The sequence below is a fragment of the Chaetura pelagica genome, unplaced genomic scaffold, assembly GCF_000747805.2.
Source record: "Chaetura pelagica isolate M959 unplaced genomic scaffold, ChaPel_1.0 scaffold72, whole genome shotgun sequence".
NCBI lineage: Eukaryota > Metazoa > Chordata > Aves > Apodiformes > Apodidae > Chaetura > Chaetura pelagica.
In genome coordinates, this window is record NW_009952560.1 from 1,479,625 (window position 1) to 1,496,711 (window position 17,087).

The 17,087-nt window shown below is 39.5% G+C and overlaps 1 protein-coding gene across 1 annotated transcript; it reads right to left on the reverse strand.

Moving 5' to 3' along the window:
• Positions 1-56: 56 nt before the first annotated feature.
• LOC104398952 (lysophosphatidic acid receptor 1-like) lies at positions 57-890 on the reverse strand. The gene has a single exon (XM_010009110.1). The coding sequence runs from the start codon at positions 888-890 to the stop codon at positions 57-59; it is 834 nt and encodes a 277-aa protein (XP_010007412.1).
• Positions 891-17,087: the final 16,197 nt, after the last annotated feature.

Below are 17,087 nucleotides of genomic sequence, written 5' to 3' on the forward strand. Positions count from 1 at the left end.
CGCTGCAGGACCCGCGTCTGCTCACGGTGTCTGGGTCAGACCAAGGGCAATCCCCGCTAGACGTTCTCGATGGTGCAGGCTCGGATGCGGTCGGTGGTGAGGCAAGTCAGGGCTTTGAGTTTAGCTCCCAGAGTTTTGGCTTTCAGGGTGTATATGATGGGGTTCCCCAAGCAGTTCATGGTTATCAGCATTGCTGTGCAGTTCCGAAAGATGTAGACGCCTGGGTAAAGGTCAGTCTGGCACCGATGGTTGGTGGCATCAAATATGACTCCTGCGAAAAAAGGAGCGTAGGAGATCAATGCCAGGAGCCAAATAAAAATACTGGTTCTGGCCACCTGGATTTCAGCTGATTTGTAGGTGCTGGTGGCTTGTCCACACGCCTTCATTCTCAGCTTTCTTTTCCTCAGGATGATAATGATTCTAAGGTAAGTGAACAGAGGTATAATAAAAGCCACCACGACATTGGGAATGGCAATGAAGATGAGGTAGTTGACACAAAATGGGCTGTACAGGACAGAAAGATTTTCTTCCACGTGCAAGCAGTTCCACCCCATCAAAGGCAAGCAGCCCAACAAAAAAGCAAGGACCCAGTTAATTAAAACCACAGCTATGGAGTGGCTTCTAGCAATCCTGAATCTTGTCCTCATGCTTTCAGCCACAGCCAGGTAGCGTTCAATTCCAATGCTCACCAAGTTATAGATAGTGGATAAAATAGATGTAGTATATAAGGCATAAGGTGCAAGCATATCCTTGGATCCAAAGATTGTAATGTCAGGATTGGTGATGAACAGCATCGAAATCCAAAAGCCTGAAAAGCTGGTGAAGAGATCAGAAAAAGCCAAATTGCAGAAGAGGATAGAGATAGGCTTGTGCAGGTCCTTTGTCGCCATCCTGGTGAAGATGACTGTGCAGTTGAAGATCACAGATGTTATGTTAATGGTCAGCTGAGGAATGCCCAGTGCAAGCACTAAATAATGACCCCAAATTTTAGTGTGGTTAGCAGAGCAATTTGGGTATCCATTCATGGTGGAAAATCCTACTTTCAAAGGTTAAAGAGATCTGCTTTACTCATCCCATATTCCACAAGAGACCACACTAACCGAGTGCTACTGCCACCTTGTTCTCTGGGTGAGAAATGAATCCTGACACACAGCTTCTACTGCCACATCATCATCATCACAGTGGATTAAACTTTAACCACTCATGTTTTTAAATATTTGGGTTACCAACTCAGGGCACAGCCAATTACTTCGAAGTTGCTAGGATAGCCAAAAGTGGAAAAAATGTTTACTACTATACAGATGATCTGCTTAAAGCAACCTGTATCAAGGGCAAATTCTGGCCAAATATTTTTTAAGATGAATTATCACAACAGTAGTTTAAACATCTTTAAGGATATTCTGCAATGGAATAAATGCAAACTGAGTTTTAATTCATAAATAAATGAAATGGATGAAGGACTAGAGAGTTAGAAAATGGAGAGCAGTAATTTTTTGGTTTTGGAAGGCGTGGATTATGTGATTAATGGACCTCAAAGAAGAATCTAACTATGTCACTAATCTGGACCCCAGTTCAGTGGTAATGTAAATCCTAATTTCAGATCAGCTCTCATGACATCACAAAATTTCTAAAGTGCTCAAGGCTGAGCAAGAGACAAGAGAACCTGGTTGTTCACTGTCTCTTGCTTACGATTACAAACTGATGCAACGAACAGCAGCTGTTTCTCTAAGCATGGTGAGATCATATCCACAGAACCAATCCCCAAACTTGTAAGCAAAACCATACAATGAACTGCAGCACTTCAAAGGGGATGCAGAACGGTAAGGGTCTGTCTCCACAGATGTTCTTGTGCTTGGACCCACAGAAACATCTCTGTGCTGAATACTGGAGTACTCAGAAGCTGTCAGAATACACCTGGAATACCTTTGTTACAGGAGATTTTGGTTTTGCTTATATGAAGTTGATGTGTGTCAATATTATATCATTATAGCTTTTCTTTCTCTGTCTTTTTAAAGGGAAATTATTTTTGAGAACTAGATTTAAAATATTTGAGGCCTGGGGAAAATGCTCTTTGCCCACACATTCAGTGCTGTCAGACAGCAGAGGGCACTGCTGGAACAAACACCACAAGATACGGGTGGAATATGGAGATTTTGAACACCCGAGCGGATTAGGTGAGCTGTACCTCAGTGTATGAATATGAACAGCACCGTGGGACTTATTCTACACAAAAGGAGCTGTTTTTAATTGCTAAAGCTGAGTGTGGGTCGCCTCTGTGTCACCCTCCATTTTATTAAAAATGCCTACATTCAAGCAGAAATCTCCAGGATGCTCTGGCTGCCACCTGGCATCTATCTGCTACTGAACAGCTTTTGTCTAGCAAAATTACCTAAGTAAAGCCACAGCACTTACAAAGTCATTCCCATGTATTTTTTGTTGTTGTTGTTGTTGTTATCCTAATAAAGGATTCATTTGCATTAGTAGCAACTTTATACCATGATAGTGCAACAGCAGTTCAGCTAAGTTTATGGGCTTTCAGCATTCAGTGCCGAATTCTGATCAGTATAGCAATAATTCCAGCTCTCAGACTGTAAATCTGTGAACTATATGATAGCATTTACAGCATAAGTATATACTATATACTAAAAATATTTTAGCCAAAGGACTAATAGTATTTCATATGGCCACAAAGAACTGGAAAGAATTATTTTCTACAAATAACGGCTGAGAATTGATTAATCAAGTCTGCTGATGTATTAATATCTTATAAAATATTATTCTCCAAGTGTCATAGATAAACAATTCTTTGTGCATCCTATAGTCCACCTCATGCAGACTTGTCAACCACATCTTTGGTGAGAGGTTGCTGCTGAACAAGGACTCTACTATTTCTGTCACCTTGTCAGTGCCAGCACCACAACTCAGCAAGTGTTTTTAATACCAGCCAGTAAGTCAGCAGGTACCTACAGCCCAGCTGAACATCCATCAGGTGCAGTGGAGGACACCAGACCAGGGCACACACACTCCTAATCTCTCTTGGTTGTATTTCCTGTGTCTCTGTGAAGTGAGGGAGGGGCTGAGGGCTGTGATGAACTGCAGGATATCCATAAAGTGCAACAGCTTCAAAAATATCCTAGTTACTAAGAAAAGTATACCCATGAACTCCAAAGTGCCCTAGATATTCCTGAAAATACTGCCTGAAATTTCCCTCATTTGAAAATTCAGTGTTCAAACATGAGACATTAAACAGTATGAGATCAGAATGCAATTAAAAACCAATATGAAGTAGTATAACTAGCACTTCACAAAAGCTTTGGAATCTTTTTCCCCCAATATAATTGCATAAAAATTTGCGTAACTGTTGCTAGACTAAAGGAGACAATATCATTGTGGAAACTGCTTTTCTAGTGGGCTTCAATACACAGAAAAATCTGGATTTGTAAATTCCACCCCTCTATAATAACATTTGAGCTCTGAAAAACAGAAGTAGTAATTTTAATTGAAAACACTGTATGAGACAGAGGGATACTATGTAGTCTAATCTGTACATGTCACAATCTCAATTCAAAGGAATTCTTAACACTCCCATATTCCAGGAACTTCACAATCTTGTAGACTCACAACACACCTGAGAGGAAAGAGTAAAGCTGGTGAAGAGATCAGAAAAAGCCAAATTGCAGAAGAGGATAGAGATAGGCTTGTGCAGGTCCTTTGTCGCCATCCTGGTGAAGATGACTGTGCAGTTGAAGATCACAGATGTTATGTTAATGGTCAGCTGAGGAATGCCCAGTGCAAGCACTAAATAATGACCCCAAATTTTAGTGTGGTTAGCAGAGCAATTTGGGTATCCATTCATGGTGGAAAATCCTACTTTCAAAGGTTAAAGAGATCTGCTTTACTCATCCCATATTCCACAAGAGACCACACTAACCGAGTGCTACTGCCACCTTGTTCTCTGGGTGAGAAATGAATCCTGACACACAGCTTCTACTGCCACATCATCATCATCACAGTGGATTAAACTTTAACCACTCATGTTTTTAAATATTTGGGTTACCAACTCAGGGCACAGCCAATTACTTCGAAGTTGCTAGGATAGCCAAAAGTGGAAAAAATGTTTACTACTATACAGATGATCTGCTTAAAGCAACCTGTATCAAGGGCAAATTCTGGCTAAATATTTTTTAAGATGAATGATCACAACAGTAGTTTAAACATCTTTAAGGATATTCTGCAATGGAATAAATGCAAACTGAGTTTTGATTCATAAATAAATGAAATGGATGAAGGACTAGAGAGTTAGAAAATGGAGAGCAGTAATTTTTTGGTTTTGGAAGGCGTGGATTATGTGATTAATGGACCTCAAAGAAGAATCTAACTATGTCACTAATCTGGACCCCAGTTCAGTGGTAATGTAAATCCTAATTTCAGATCAGCTCTCATGACATCACAAAATTTCTAAAGTGCTCAAGGCTGAGCAAGAGACAAGAGAACCTGGTTGTTCACTGTCTCTTGCTTACGATTACAAACTGATGCAACGAACAGCAGCTGTTTCTCTAAGCATGGTGAGATCATATCCACAGAACCAATCCCCAAACTTGTAAGCAAAACCATACAATGAACTGCAGCACTTCAAAGGGGATGCAGAACGGTAAGGGTCTGTCTCCACAGATGTTCTTGTGCTTGGACCCACAGAAACATCTCTGTGCTGAATACTGGAGTACTCAGAAGCTGTCAGAATACACCTGGAATACCTTTGTTACAGGAGATTTTGGTTTTGCTTATATGAAGTTGATGTGTGTCAATATTATATCATTATAGCTTTTCTTTCTCTGTCTTTTTAAAGGGAAATTATTTTTGAGAACTAGATTTAAAATATTTGAGGCCTGGGGAAAATGCTCTTTGCCCACACATTCAGTGCTGTCAGACAGCAGAGGGCACTGCTGGAACAAACACCACAAGATACGGGTGGAATATGGAGATTTTGAACACCCGAGCGGATTAGGTGAGCTGTACCTCAGTGTATGAATATGAACAGCACCGTGGGACTTATTCTACACAAAAGGAGCTGTTTTTAATTGCTAAAGCTGAGTGTGGGTCGCCTCTGTGTCACCCTCCATTTTATTAAAAATGCCTACATTCAAGCAGAAATCTCCAGGATGCTCTGGCTGCCACCTGGCATCTATCTGCTACTGAACAGCTTTTGTCTAGCAAAATTACCTAAGTAAAGCCACAGCACTTACAAAGTCATTCCCATGTATTTTTTGTTGTTGTTGTTGTTGTTATCCTAATAAAGGATTCATTTGCATTAGTAGCAACTTTATACCATGATAGTGCAACAGCAGTTCAGCTAAGTTTATGGGCTTTCAGCATTCAGTGCCGAATTCTGATCAGTATAGCAATAATTCCAGCTCTCAGACTGTAAATCTGTGAACTATATGATAGCATTTACAGCATAAGTATATACTATATACTAAAAATATTTTAGCCAAAGGACTAGTAGTATTTCATATGGCCACAAAGAACTGGAAAGAATTATTTTCTACAAATAACGGCTGAGAATTGATTAATCAAGTCTGCTGATGTATTAATATCTTATAAAATATTATTCTCCAAGTGTCATAGATAAACAATTCTTTGTGCATCCTATAGTCCACCTCATGCAGACTTGTCAACCACATCTTTGGTGAGAGGTTGCTGCTGAACAAGGACTCTACTATTTCTGTCACCTTGTCAGTGCCAGCACCACAACTCAGCAAGTGTTTTTAATACCAGCCAGTAAGTCAGCAGGTACCTACAGCCCAGCTGAACATCCATCAGGTGCAGTGGAGGACACCAGACCAGGGCACACACACTCCTAATCTCTCTTGGTTGTATTTCCTGTGTCTCTGTGAAGTGAGGGAGGGGCTGAGGGCTGTGATGAACTGCAGGATATCCATAAAGTGCAACAGCTTCAAAAATATCCTAGTTACTAAGAAAAGTATACCCATGAACTCCAAAGTGCCCTAGATATTCCTGAAAATACTGCCTGAAATTTCCCTCATTTGAAAATTCAGTGTTCAAACATGAGACATTAAACAGTATGAGATCAGAATGCAATTAAAAACCAATATGAAGTAGTATAACTAGCACTTCACAAAAGCTTTGGAATCTTTTTCCCCCAATATAATTGCATAAAAATTTGCGTAACTGTTGCTAGACTAAAGGAGACAATATCATTGTGGAAACTGCTTTTCTAGTGGGCTTCAATACACAGAAAAATCTGGATTTGTAAATTCCACCCCTCTATAATAACATTTGAGCTCTGAAAAACAGAAGTAGTAATTTTAATTGAAAACACTGTATGAGACAGAGGGATACTATGTAGTCTAATCTGTACATGTCACAATCTCAATTCAAAGGAATTCTTAACACTCCCATATTCCAGGAACTTCACAATCTTGTAGACTCACAACACACCTTACAATGGGTAAAGAACAATCACATTATTTGCTTAAGATCACTCAGAAGTCCAGAAAGGGGGGAACTGAGTCTAATCTCTATCTCAGACTAATACATTAAACACTGGCTGTACCTCGCTGTTCACAAGCCCTTGATTGATTTTTATCTAGATTTCACCTTCTCCAGCACTTTTTAGTTCTATAATTGTTTTTGTATTTCTTTATCTGAATGTCCAAATTACTATTGTTTTGATAGTTGTCTTGCATAAGAAATGGCATTATTTTGTATAGAATCTCAAAGTTCAATAATAATTATCTGAAAATTAATGCCTGTGGCAAAATCAATAAACACTGTACATGTTGAAGAGACTGAGAGAGACTTGAGAAGCTTCAGGCTGATTTTTTAAAAAACCATTCATTGCAAGTGGCTGTTGGGGTAAATCTAACTTCACTCAACTGAGCTTGCAGTTTCAGAAATGCCCATAACCTGCAGCTCTCAGAATAAAAGACCCCAGCTGTGACATGCCAAAGTTGATTTCAAAACAGGAAATTAACTCCAGGAGCTGAGAGTCTTAGTCCTGTGTAGTAACCCTTGGACAACATACACTTTTACCTTAGCATAATGCAACAGTGATTCTCTATGATGTCCTTTATGCTGGTAATACACCAAGAAACTTGAGTTATGCCTGAAACTACAGGAGAAAAAGCTGCACCCGTGCAATAAAAATAAGAACTCCTCAGCACAATTAAGCTACAGATTATTTGGTATTACTTTCAAAGTTGTGTATGTACACTAGGCATAAAAGGAAAAAAAAAAAAAAGGCACTGAAAGATAAGGGATTTTATTGTCCCAGTTTCTTTCCTGGCACATTCTCACTGAGCTCACATCCAGTTCCTTCTCCCATTTTTGAAACACCAGACTTTGTTGTGAAATGTCATTATTTGACTTTCTCCTCCGTTGTCCCTTCACTCCAACTATACATCTTCCCTAGCTGCAGCAGCACACAACGTGAGCCAAAAAAGTGGCAGGTGGCATAAAGCTTGGCTAAGTATTGAGGAAGATTAATCCCTGCTTGCTGTGACCTTCAGTAAAGCCTTGAGAGCAGAATATCTGTCTGCTCAGCTTTTCAATAGGCATCATGAGGCTTGCAAATAAGGAACATTCAGGAAAGGGAATACTACAAATAAGGAGCCTATTTACCCAATATTTTTTTTCATTTATGTAGATTAAAGTCTTCCTCTTTGGAGAGGAAGACACAAATGGAATGTATGATCTCTTTCCAAGATTTTTCTGAGATGTTTTCAAAACAGAGCTCTCCACTCCTCCTCCACCCACCCCGTTTGAGAAATTTTTGCCTCACAGATCTTGAGTTATCCAGTGTCCCAACTACACAGTCATGGCACTCACCAGGAACAAAAAGTGAAGACAATCATCAGGTTTTAATGTCTCCAACTGCTGTTTAGCATTATGTCAGCTACAAGCCACAAAATAATGGCAAGGACAGCTTGTAAAAAACGTCTCACCGAGCCGGTCCCTTTCCTTGTCTATTCAGAGCCTAAATATTTCCCAGCCAAAATTGTCATTTTAACTTTTGAGGACCTCATATTGTGATGCCTAAAGAAAGACAAACATTGATAAAACCAAGGTTGTATAGTAAATTAAGCCTTTCAGCCATAATTTATATGTGAAGAAGCCAGAATGTATCTTAGGCCTTTAGACATGAAACACTCCACATAAAGGGCATCTTCCTTCTGAACTAAACAACTACAGGGGCACAGCAAGGACTCTTGTTACAAGAGAGGAATGGTCAGAAACGTGTGTGCTTCAAAGCCAGGCAAAGCAACTAGAGAGGCTGTAAACACACCGAGCTAAACACACAGCTGAGAGGCACACGTCCTCCAGAGCACATCTTCATAATTCCAGGAAATGTTGAGCTGTTGCTAGTGTTTCATCACTCACCAAATAAAGGTTATTCAGCCACATAAAGAACAGACCTTTACAAAAATACTGGGAAAGAAGTTCAGCTTTACTGATGATGGCATCACATAAGACAGGGTTTAACCCTCAGGTACAGCCTAAAATAGATAACAAGCAGTTAATGCACCAGAGCTGAGTAAAAGGCGTAAAAAAGAGCTCTTGCAAATGCTTCTAACTATTCCATGGAAATTACTTTGTACTAGAACAAGGTTCACAGTAGAGCAGACTGAGGGAGAATCACAGCCAGTCGACATTTGCATGTGAAAGATGAAGACTAAATATTTCTGATTCACCAGTAGAAATTCCAGATTTCCTGTTCAGTGGTGAGGGAGCCCTAATGAACAAAATTACAACATACAAACTAAATGAAGAGCACTTAAGAGTGTTCTCTCACTCTGAAGGTTAGGTTTCCAAATCACTCAGTCACTAATCATGAAATTAATCTGTGTTGTAAGTCTCTTGCAAGTGCTTCCCTCTTCCACTGCAGGGACAATTCCTCCAAGTTAGCACATCCATGAACAGGATGTTCCCAAGCCTTATATCTTTCTTATAAGAGCAACAACTCAGCCTCTCAGCACAAAGAACTGTGCCACTGCCTTGACTTTGACTGGGACTCATGCATTTGCACCATGGACTCAGAGCCTGCCTGCTCCCATCCCCTCCTGCCGCTGCTGGGACACAGCGGGGCTGCAGCTGGGAGTTCAGGAACAGCTCTGTGCTTCCTCTGTAGCACATGGTAGGATCATTTGGCTCAGACACATCCAAGCTCAATTAGCCAGCACGTCGGCCCCTTCAAACTTCCTGTGAAGCCCTTTTGGTAGCAGCAGGCTAAGGTCAGATCCCATGCATTCCAGAAACCAGGCTGGGGAAAACATCTCCAAATTTTTGCTTCTGGGGCTCTGAAGGCCACAAACTAGGTGTAGTTTTTACTGTTTTTGATATTCCCTCTAGCTCTTACCTATCCTGTAGCTATGGACACAACTGCACAGATTATGTCAGAAAAACAATGTCTTGAGTTCAGTGACCTGCAAGAGACTCCCTGCATAACTGTCTCTTAGCTTCTCTGACCAAGATCCTCAGATGTATCAGATTCAACATCCAAAGGCCTTCATATAAAACTCACCTACAACACAATTCCTTACAAAAATATTCCTAGGTGCAAAGATGTCATCAAATTATAACCAAGCACCTGTGAGGTAAGTTCTTTTAGACAAAAAAAAAAGTGCAGGTCACATGATGTTTGCCCTGCTTATTTAGATTATAGATTTTATGAGGAACGGGAATGTCTTTCCTTGAGTCTGCCTTCACCTTCTAGCACAAATAAAGACTTAGTTAACATGACTGTAGAGCAATGGTCTCTAATTACCACTTTAATAATGACAGGCTGGAAGGTATACAAAAATGTAAAAAAAGGAAAAAAAAAAAACACAACAAGAATCCTGAATTTCAAGATCAAAATTTCTAACCCTCAGATTTTTTGGTCCTAAACAAGGGTTTCTGGCAGGCTCTTAGCTTTCAGAGAGCTAAACACAGGAAAAAAAAATAAATTAATCAAAGAGCTTTGGTTTTGCTTCCCCACTGAAGACCAACCCCAGAAGACAAAAAGAAAAAAGCCCAATAATAAAATGTCTGGCAGATGCCCCTGAAGACTGAACCCACCTGACACCACCCATTGCCATCCCCGTGTCTCTACGTGCTCAGCATGCACCTTGCTCAGACAGCTCCTCCGAGACTGCCAGACGGGGAAGAGAAAAAATGAAACAAATTCCCTCATTGTTCTTGTCACTGCAGTAACTATTTATCTTAGCACCATGTGCTAGGCAAATCATCATCTTCTCATGCTTTAATCTATCTAATCCAGGGTGGAAAAACACTACCCAGCAAATCTTCATTGTTGAAATGTTATTTATATCCATCCTTTTTATGAATAAAAGACCTGCTCATAAGCCAGCTGTCAGATTTCCCATTGTTATTACAGGTCCTGATCCTGTGCAACCTTACTACTAACAGCAACATGACCAGACTCTTGACCTAGAAGCCCACTCCTCTTGGTAAAGCCAAGAAGGCTTTGGCTCCTTTCCTTTTTAATGCAGCCCTTGCTGGGTGACTAGGTTTGCTCAGTGCAGCCAGCACTGCTGCTTCCCTCTGTCCACCCGTTCATGAAGGAGCACTGGGTCAAGGATCCTGCTCTTCTGCTTGCACCCAACTCAGCATTTGTGTTGCACCCCCTTGGAGAGAGAGGTGTTTGGGGAAGGGGGAGAAGAAGTTGAACTCCCTTTTTTGTTCTCCTCAGTTGTATCAAAGTGCAGCCCCAAATGAAAAGATGAAAATGTATCTATAATAGAGACTACGGAGCAAGAAGAATTAGTGCTGCCTTTCTCTACACACCTTTGTTTGTTGAACACAGAGCCTGAACTGCCACTGATTCAGACACATGAAATTAAAACATTCAGATAAGAACACAAAGGGGACAGGAAAATAAAAATATCTGTATATATTATACTATAGTATCAGAAGCAGGAAAGTTAAGAAAAACACTTTAAAAAAAGTAAAAAAAAAAAAAAGTCAAAAGAAAAAAGGAAAAAAAAAAAAAGAGGTGCTCTCAGTTGATTAACTAAGTGCAAAAGCATAAATGAGAAAGGTGCTGGTGTGCCACCTAATAAACATTTCCTGTTACTGCACTCAGATGTCCCATTTTCCAGACTCACAAATCTGCTCCGACCCTGAGTAGCTGTTTGGAGGGTGGCAGGGTAGGGAGGACGGGGGACTGAGGAAGTTTGTTTCATTGAGGTTTTTTGAAACAAATTACTAACATTAGCAGGCACTAATTGAATGTCTTTTGGTCTGACAGGAAAAAAAAAAAAGCTACCAGTAAATAAAAATGTAGCATTTTAAGTAATAGGTTACTAAATGTGCATAGGTTGTAAAGTGTCAGTTATTCTCTACAGGCTACTTGCATAGTGCTAGAAAGCCTTACTTCTTTTGCCATTCATTTTGAAGAAATTAATACATTCAGGCAAATCAGAAGTAGGGTAAATCTGGAGAAATTACAAAGGGGAGGAGTTCACCTTCCTGGCTATGGCTTTCAGGTCTGTCCAGGACTACTTACTCCAGTATAAAACTGAGAGCAGAAATATGATCACATACTAAGAAGTCTAATCAATTCTGGTTTCAACACTGAGCCTATTTAAAATAGATAATGGAATTGCTGTTCCTTGTTCTGTTCTCTCTGCACATTCTCAAGACAGAGGCACTAGGTAAGTCCTTGTCTGCTCTTTCTAACCCCATATACCAAGGTTATTTTATTTATTATTTGCTCTGAATATCAGTAAAAACAGTACAGACTCTCTAATTCTTCTATATGACAAATGAAGAATGTTCTATTTATTTCTCTGCCTTTTATTATTTGTGGCAAAATATCAAGTCTAGACTTTTCTCATGAATGAATCAGTAGGGTTTGTTGTTGATTTTTTCCACCTTCAGAGATTCTGGTTGCCTTCCTGCTCCAAGAAAAATCAATGAGGTTTGACTTGATCTCTATAGTTAGTTAGATTTATTTTTTTTTTAATCAAAATGTATTTATTTACCTGTAAACTTCTTTAAACTTCAAATAGCTTGTTTTAGTTTTCTACTCATATTGCATTGCTGTTTATGATATAAGCTGAAATCCTTACGGTTGCCTCCTCAGAGAGAAAGAACAATGTGCCTCTGCTGCCTGAGCCCAGCAGATCCATCTATTTTTGCACTCTGTACATAAGTACACTATGCACTTAGGATGACTAGATTAAACTGTGATCTATAATTAGTATTGAAAAATGCAGAAGGTCTTTTCATGCTTCTATTAGATCAGCAATGTTATAACATCGAATAAATTACCTTTCCTATGTAAATATCAGTGCACAGCCTCAAAATTAAAGACAAACACTGCAGTTCTTAATACTAATGAAGGGTCTATTGTTTGCACAAAAATAGACTAGACTGCATTAAGGGGAAAAAAAAGAGATACAATATTATCAGAGGTATCAGAGGAAGGCACTGCACCAAGAGCCTGTTAAAGGGACAGTTTTAAAGCAGATCAAGACTTAGTTGCCAGGCTTAAAGTAACAGAGGTCTGAGGTGCTCAGAAAGTGCCTTAAGGAGCACATCCTGAGGGACATGGGGGTGTTTCCTGCATTTTATTTCTCTATTCTTAATTATTTCTCCATATCCTTGACTCAGTAGCTTGCCTTTTCCAGATTCTTATCCGACAGTTCAAATACTTTCCCTCTTTAGTCCGTATTTTCTAGGTATTCTGTCTCCAGAGCTTCCCACATGTAGTACAGGTGAACAGAAACACAAAGAACCTTTGCTTTTCCAAAGTCTACGGCTCATATTTTCTTGATATTGATTACTGACTGATTAACACTTTGCTAAATTTGCTGGTCCATGAAGGGATTTATTACAGCATCTTGAGAGACTATTTAGAAAACTCTAATGGGCTTTATTAGATTAGCCTTAAAAATTAGTGTTTTAGCAGATGGGAATAAGATAGGGAATGCATATAATAATTTTTGTTGCTTTTTTCCCCAACCATGATTATTTCCACTTTCTTCCCTGAGCATAGAGGCTTACTAATGCACAAGAAACCTGATCACCCCCTCACCTTCTTTTCCAAACCTTTTCCTGAGGGGGAAGCTTCACATTACGTTAAGTAAAAGTCTTAACATTTTAAGAAACCTCAACTTTTGAGAACCAAACTTAATTATTTTTTGTTATACCTGGAAGGTATCTTTTCTTCTTATCACTGTTCAGAACTAGCTTGAGTGATATTCACTTATCAGCTCATTAAACATGCCTCATACCTCCACCTGGGCTGTTTTTCTGATCTGGGCAGCCTAATAATTCACCATACTTAGATAGTCAATACAGCTGACTGCTAATCTCTCAAATTGCCTTCAGCCTTGACCTACCTTATTATCATAGCACTATGTTTTGAAATTCTTTCTAATAGTCCTTATAGGGCTCTATAAAGAAGCAAGTTTCATTACCCCCATTCTACAAAAGGGAAACTGAGGCACATTGTTGCAGCCACCTGCCCAGAGATCAACCAGCACCAGGAACAGAAAACATCCCTCTTCAGTCCCTGTCCAGCACCTCCTCCTCTGACTTATTTGGGTTCTCAGCATATTCCATGAATAGCTGTGCTGATGCACCTCAGATGGCTTGCTTAATTCCTTAGGGAGATCAATAACCCTCTGCTACTGCTATTAGACAAGCAGATGAGAAGCAAGATGTTTGCAATATTCCAACAGGAATATTCTGAACCTTTTGAGAGAGAGGTTATATTAATGGTAGATTCAGCCTAGTGCCAACCAGAGAACAACTTTAGAGGACAATAATATACATTATTCTAGAGTCTTTGTAATTGGGTTACAGCAAGCTCTGTGTGTTACTGGAAAATAATTTTCTTTAAGAGGAATGGAATGAACCCCAGCAAGTTTTAACCTTTTTCTTTATCACAGACCAGGACTCAGCCATGCGAAGGCATTCCCCCACAGTCCATGCTCTAGTGCTCCAAAAGATTGATTCATGATAGAACATGATTCCTCTAATTGTCTATATTTCTACTTACATACTTCTAACTTTCACAAACATAACATTTACATAACCATGCTGGCACTGACGTTGTCAGCACTAACTCTCAGTCTGATATTTCCTCAGTCTATTCAAATACACCTGATATCTCTATTAGCATAAAAAGAGATGCTTTAACTTCTTCCTGCTCCACTTCTAATGTTATAGATTGCACACATACTTGTATTTGTATTTCAAACCTGCTACTGGTTTAGCACAGGTGATAAAGCCAGGAAATTCTGCCTGAAGCCTGCTTGAGCAATTTATGTAGCTATACAGAGAGGGGAGAGCACAGGGCACTATCAATGGGTATCTCTTGCTCACAGTACACACTCAGCAACCTGATGAATTTGAGCTCTTGTTTCTTCTTGCACACAGTGATTCTGACAATGATGGTATACATTGATACGTAAGGATGATGGTAGGAAGACTCAGATAAGCTTTTAAATCTATTTTGGCAGCTGGAATGATTACAAGGAAGAAAGAGAAGGAAGCCCTAAGCAATGTATCCTGAAAAAAAGACCATAACTTGAGATCAAATGTCTCTCTGTACTGCGATAGTTGAGGTAACTACTTTGAGATAGTGTCAGTGATAGCTTGTCAGTTATATTTAATCATGTGCTGAATTAGGTTGGGTGGAGAGAGGGAAGTCCAGGTATGCCTTATTTCCTAAAATACCTATGGATTATTGCCTAAAGCAGCTATGGCTTATTGCTTTTTCTATGTGTCCTAGGTCTTCTATTGCAGTCATTACTCTTCTTTCTTAAACAACTGAAAATGCAACTTTTCATTCTGCAGTGTATGACTGATGGCTGTGAGGGTCTCAGATTTTTTCCTAGGCAGTACGTAAGGATGATGGTAGGAAGACTCAGATAAGCTTTTAAATCTATTTTGGCAGCTGGAATTATTACAAGGAAGAAAGAGAAGGAAGCCCTAAGCAATGTATCCTGAAAAAAGACCATAACTTGAGATCAAATGTCTCTCTGTACTGCGATAGTTGAGGTAACTACTTTGAGATAGTGTCAGTGATAGCTTGTCAGTTATATTTAATCATGTGCTGAATTAGGTTGGGTGGAGAGAGGGAAGTCCAGGTATGCCTTATTTCCTAAAATACCTATGGATTATTGCCTAAAGCAGCTATGGCTTATTGCTTTTTCTATGTGTCCTAGGTCTTCTATTGCAGTCATTACTCTTCTTTCTTAAACAACTGAAAATGCAACTTTTCATTCTGCAGTGTATGACTGATGGCTGTGAGGGTCTCAGATTTTTTCCTAGGCAGTTATGTTCAAGGACATCACAGCTCTGAGTTCAGAAATCCTTGCTCACTAGTTTGCAGCCTGTTTCTGGTGAGTTGCAAAGAGTGGGCAATTTTCCATGTATACAGTGGACCCAATCACATTATTGATGCTTCATTTAAGGATCAGCCTGGCCAGCTGAGTACACTACATTGTCATCAATTTGTATTAACTCACTGTTTAGCTGACCTCACGTAGAACTGCAGTGTACTGCATCACCTTGTCCTTCTCCAGCATCCAAGCCAGGGTGTTTTTCTGCTGCTCAGCTCATGGGGAAGGACAGGAGCATGATAGAGGCCATGCATAAGAGCTATACATAGGTGACAAGTGACATTACTTCAGCTTTAGAATTACTCTCCTTTCTCCTTTAGCAAAAGGTATCAGCATAAGAACTGGCATACTCCTTATGCTGTAAATTGTGCACTGCAACACTTCATAAAACTGGAGCCATGGTTTCTCCTAGCCCTTACACATTTAGATTTTGAAGACTGGAAGCAGAAAGGTGGTTTCAGATACAGGTGCTGCTGTGAAGCACCTTGCTCTCAGCTGTTCAAATAACCAGCACAATCATTCAGGTCTTCAAGCCATGTTGCAAGGTCCAGTTTCTCAGCTGAGTTTCTGTCTCCACGCAAATAGGCTTTTTTCCCTCTGTGGGGCATTTCAGGAGATGCAGAATGTATCTAATGGCCTGTTATTTAGATTTTTAGTCACATTTCTAGCCATAGGATCAGTTGTCATAAGCCCAGCACAAAAGACTACAAAAGAACAGTATAACCACAAAGTAATTTGTTTGAATTATATTTTAACAATACTCAAAAGACGATTTCTGGATTTTCTTTCACCCTGCCTCCGTGGTAAACAAAGTGAAGCAAAATAGCCCACAGAAGCAAATCACCTTAGTCCTGGATACTCATTTTTTGTTAAAGGCCAGCTTCCTTCTTTGATACAGCAAGTTTATAAGGACATATATATGTGACAGAGGCTACAACAGTATCACAGGTCACAACTAAAAACATTTTCCTCACTCCCTGACACAAAGGAAGTAGTTTGCAAGGGTTTATAGGGCATATCTAGAATTCTCCAGCCTCTTCAGATTTTTCCTTTAGTTTATATGTATTACAGACAAAGACCTCATTGAGCATGTGGTTTATATAGACATGTGCCAGTTACAAACGTGCTCGAATCAGGTGTAGTTACTTGTAATGCTTCACTACTACAATAAAGTTTATTTTCAAGATTAACTCCCCATAATATCTTGGAATGTACATACATATAGATGTATATCATTATAAAAAATAAAATGCGTAGATAAAAGTGAACAGAAGAGAGATGAATAAGCACAAACATTTGTTTTCAGATGGTTAGAGACACACATATTTACAAGTAGACTTCTGGAGCTGATTTTGCCCGTCAAAGTAGTTGATAAGGACTTTCCTGAGGATGTGTAATACTTAAGAATGTATAAACAGACTTACATATATCTGCTCAGTTTGTGTTCAGCAATCTCATTAATTAGAAAGGCAGACTCAGATTCCACTTGCTTTGGAGTTGCTTTGTCTTTCGTACTAAAAATAATAAGCTTCACAAAGCAAACTAAAAATAGCATGAGCCCAACATAAACCAAAGCTAAAAATATACCACATGCAAAACTTTTGCTTTTGCCATTTTCACAGAAAAGGACAGCCTTCACTGTGCTGCAAACCGGTGGTTACAACAGATTTTAGGGAAGGATTTGAAACCATTGGACAATAGAGCAGGAAT

Coding starts and splice junctions, on each gene's coding strand:
- LOC104398952 (XM_010009110.1), bottom strand. CDS start 890: ATGGCGACAAAGGACCTGCACAAGCCTATCTCTATCCTCTTCTGCAAT.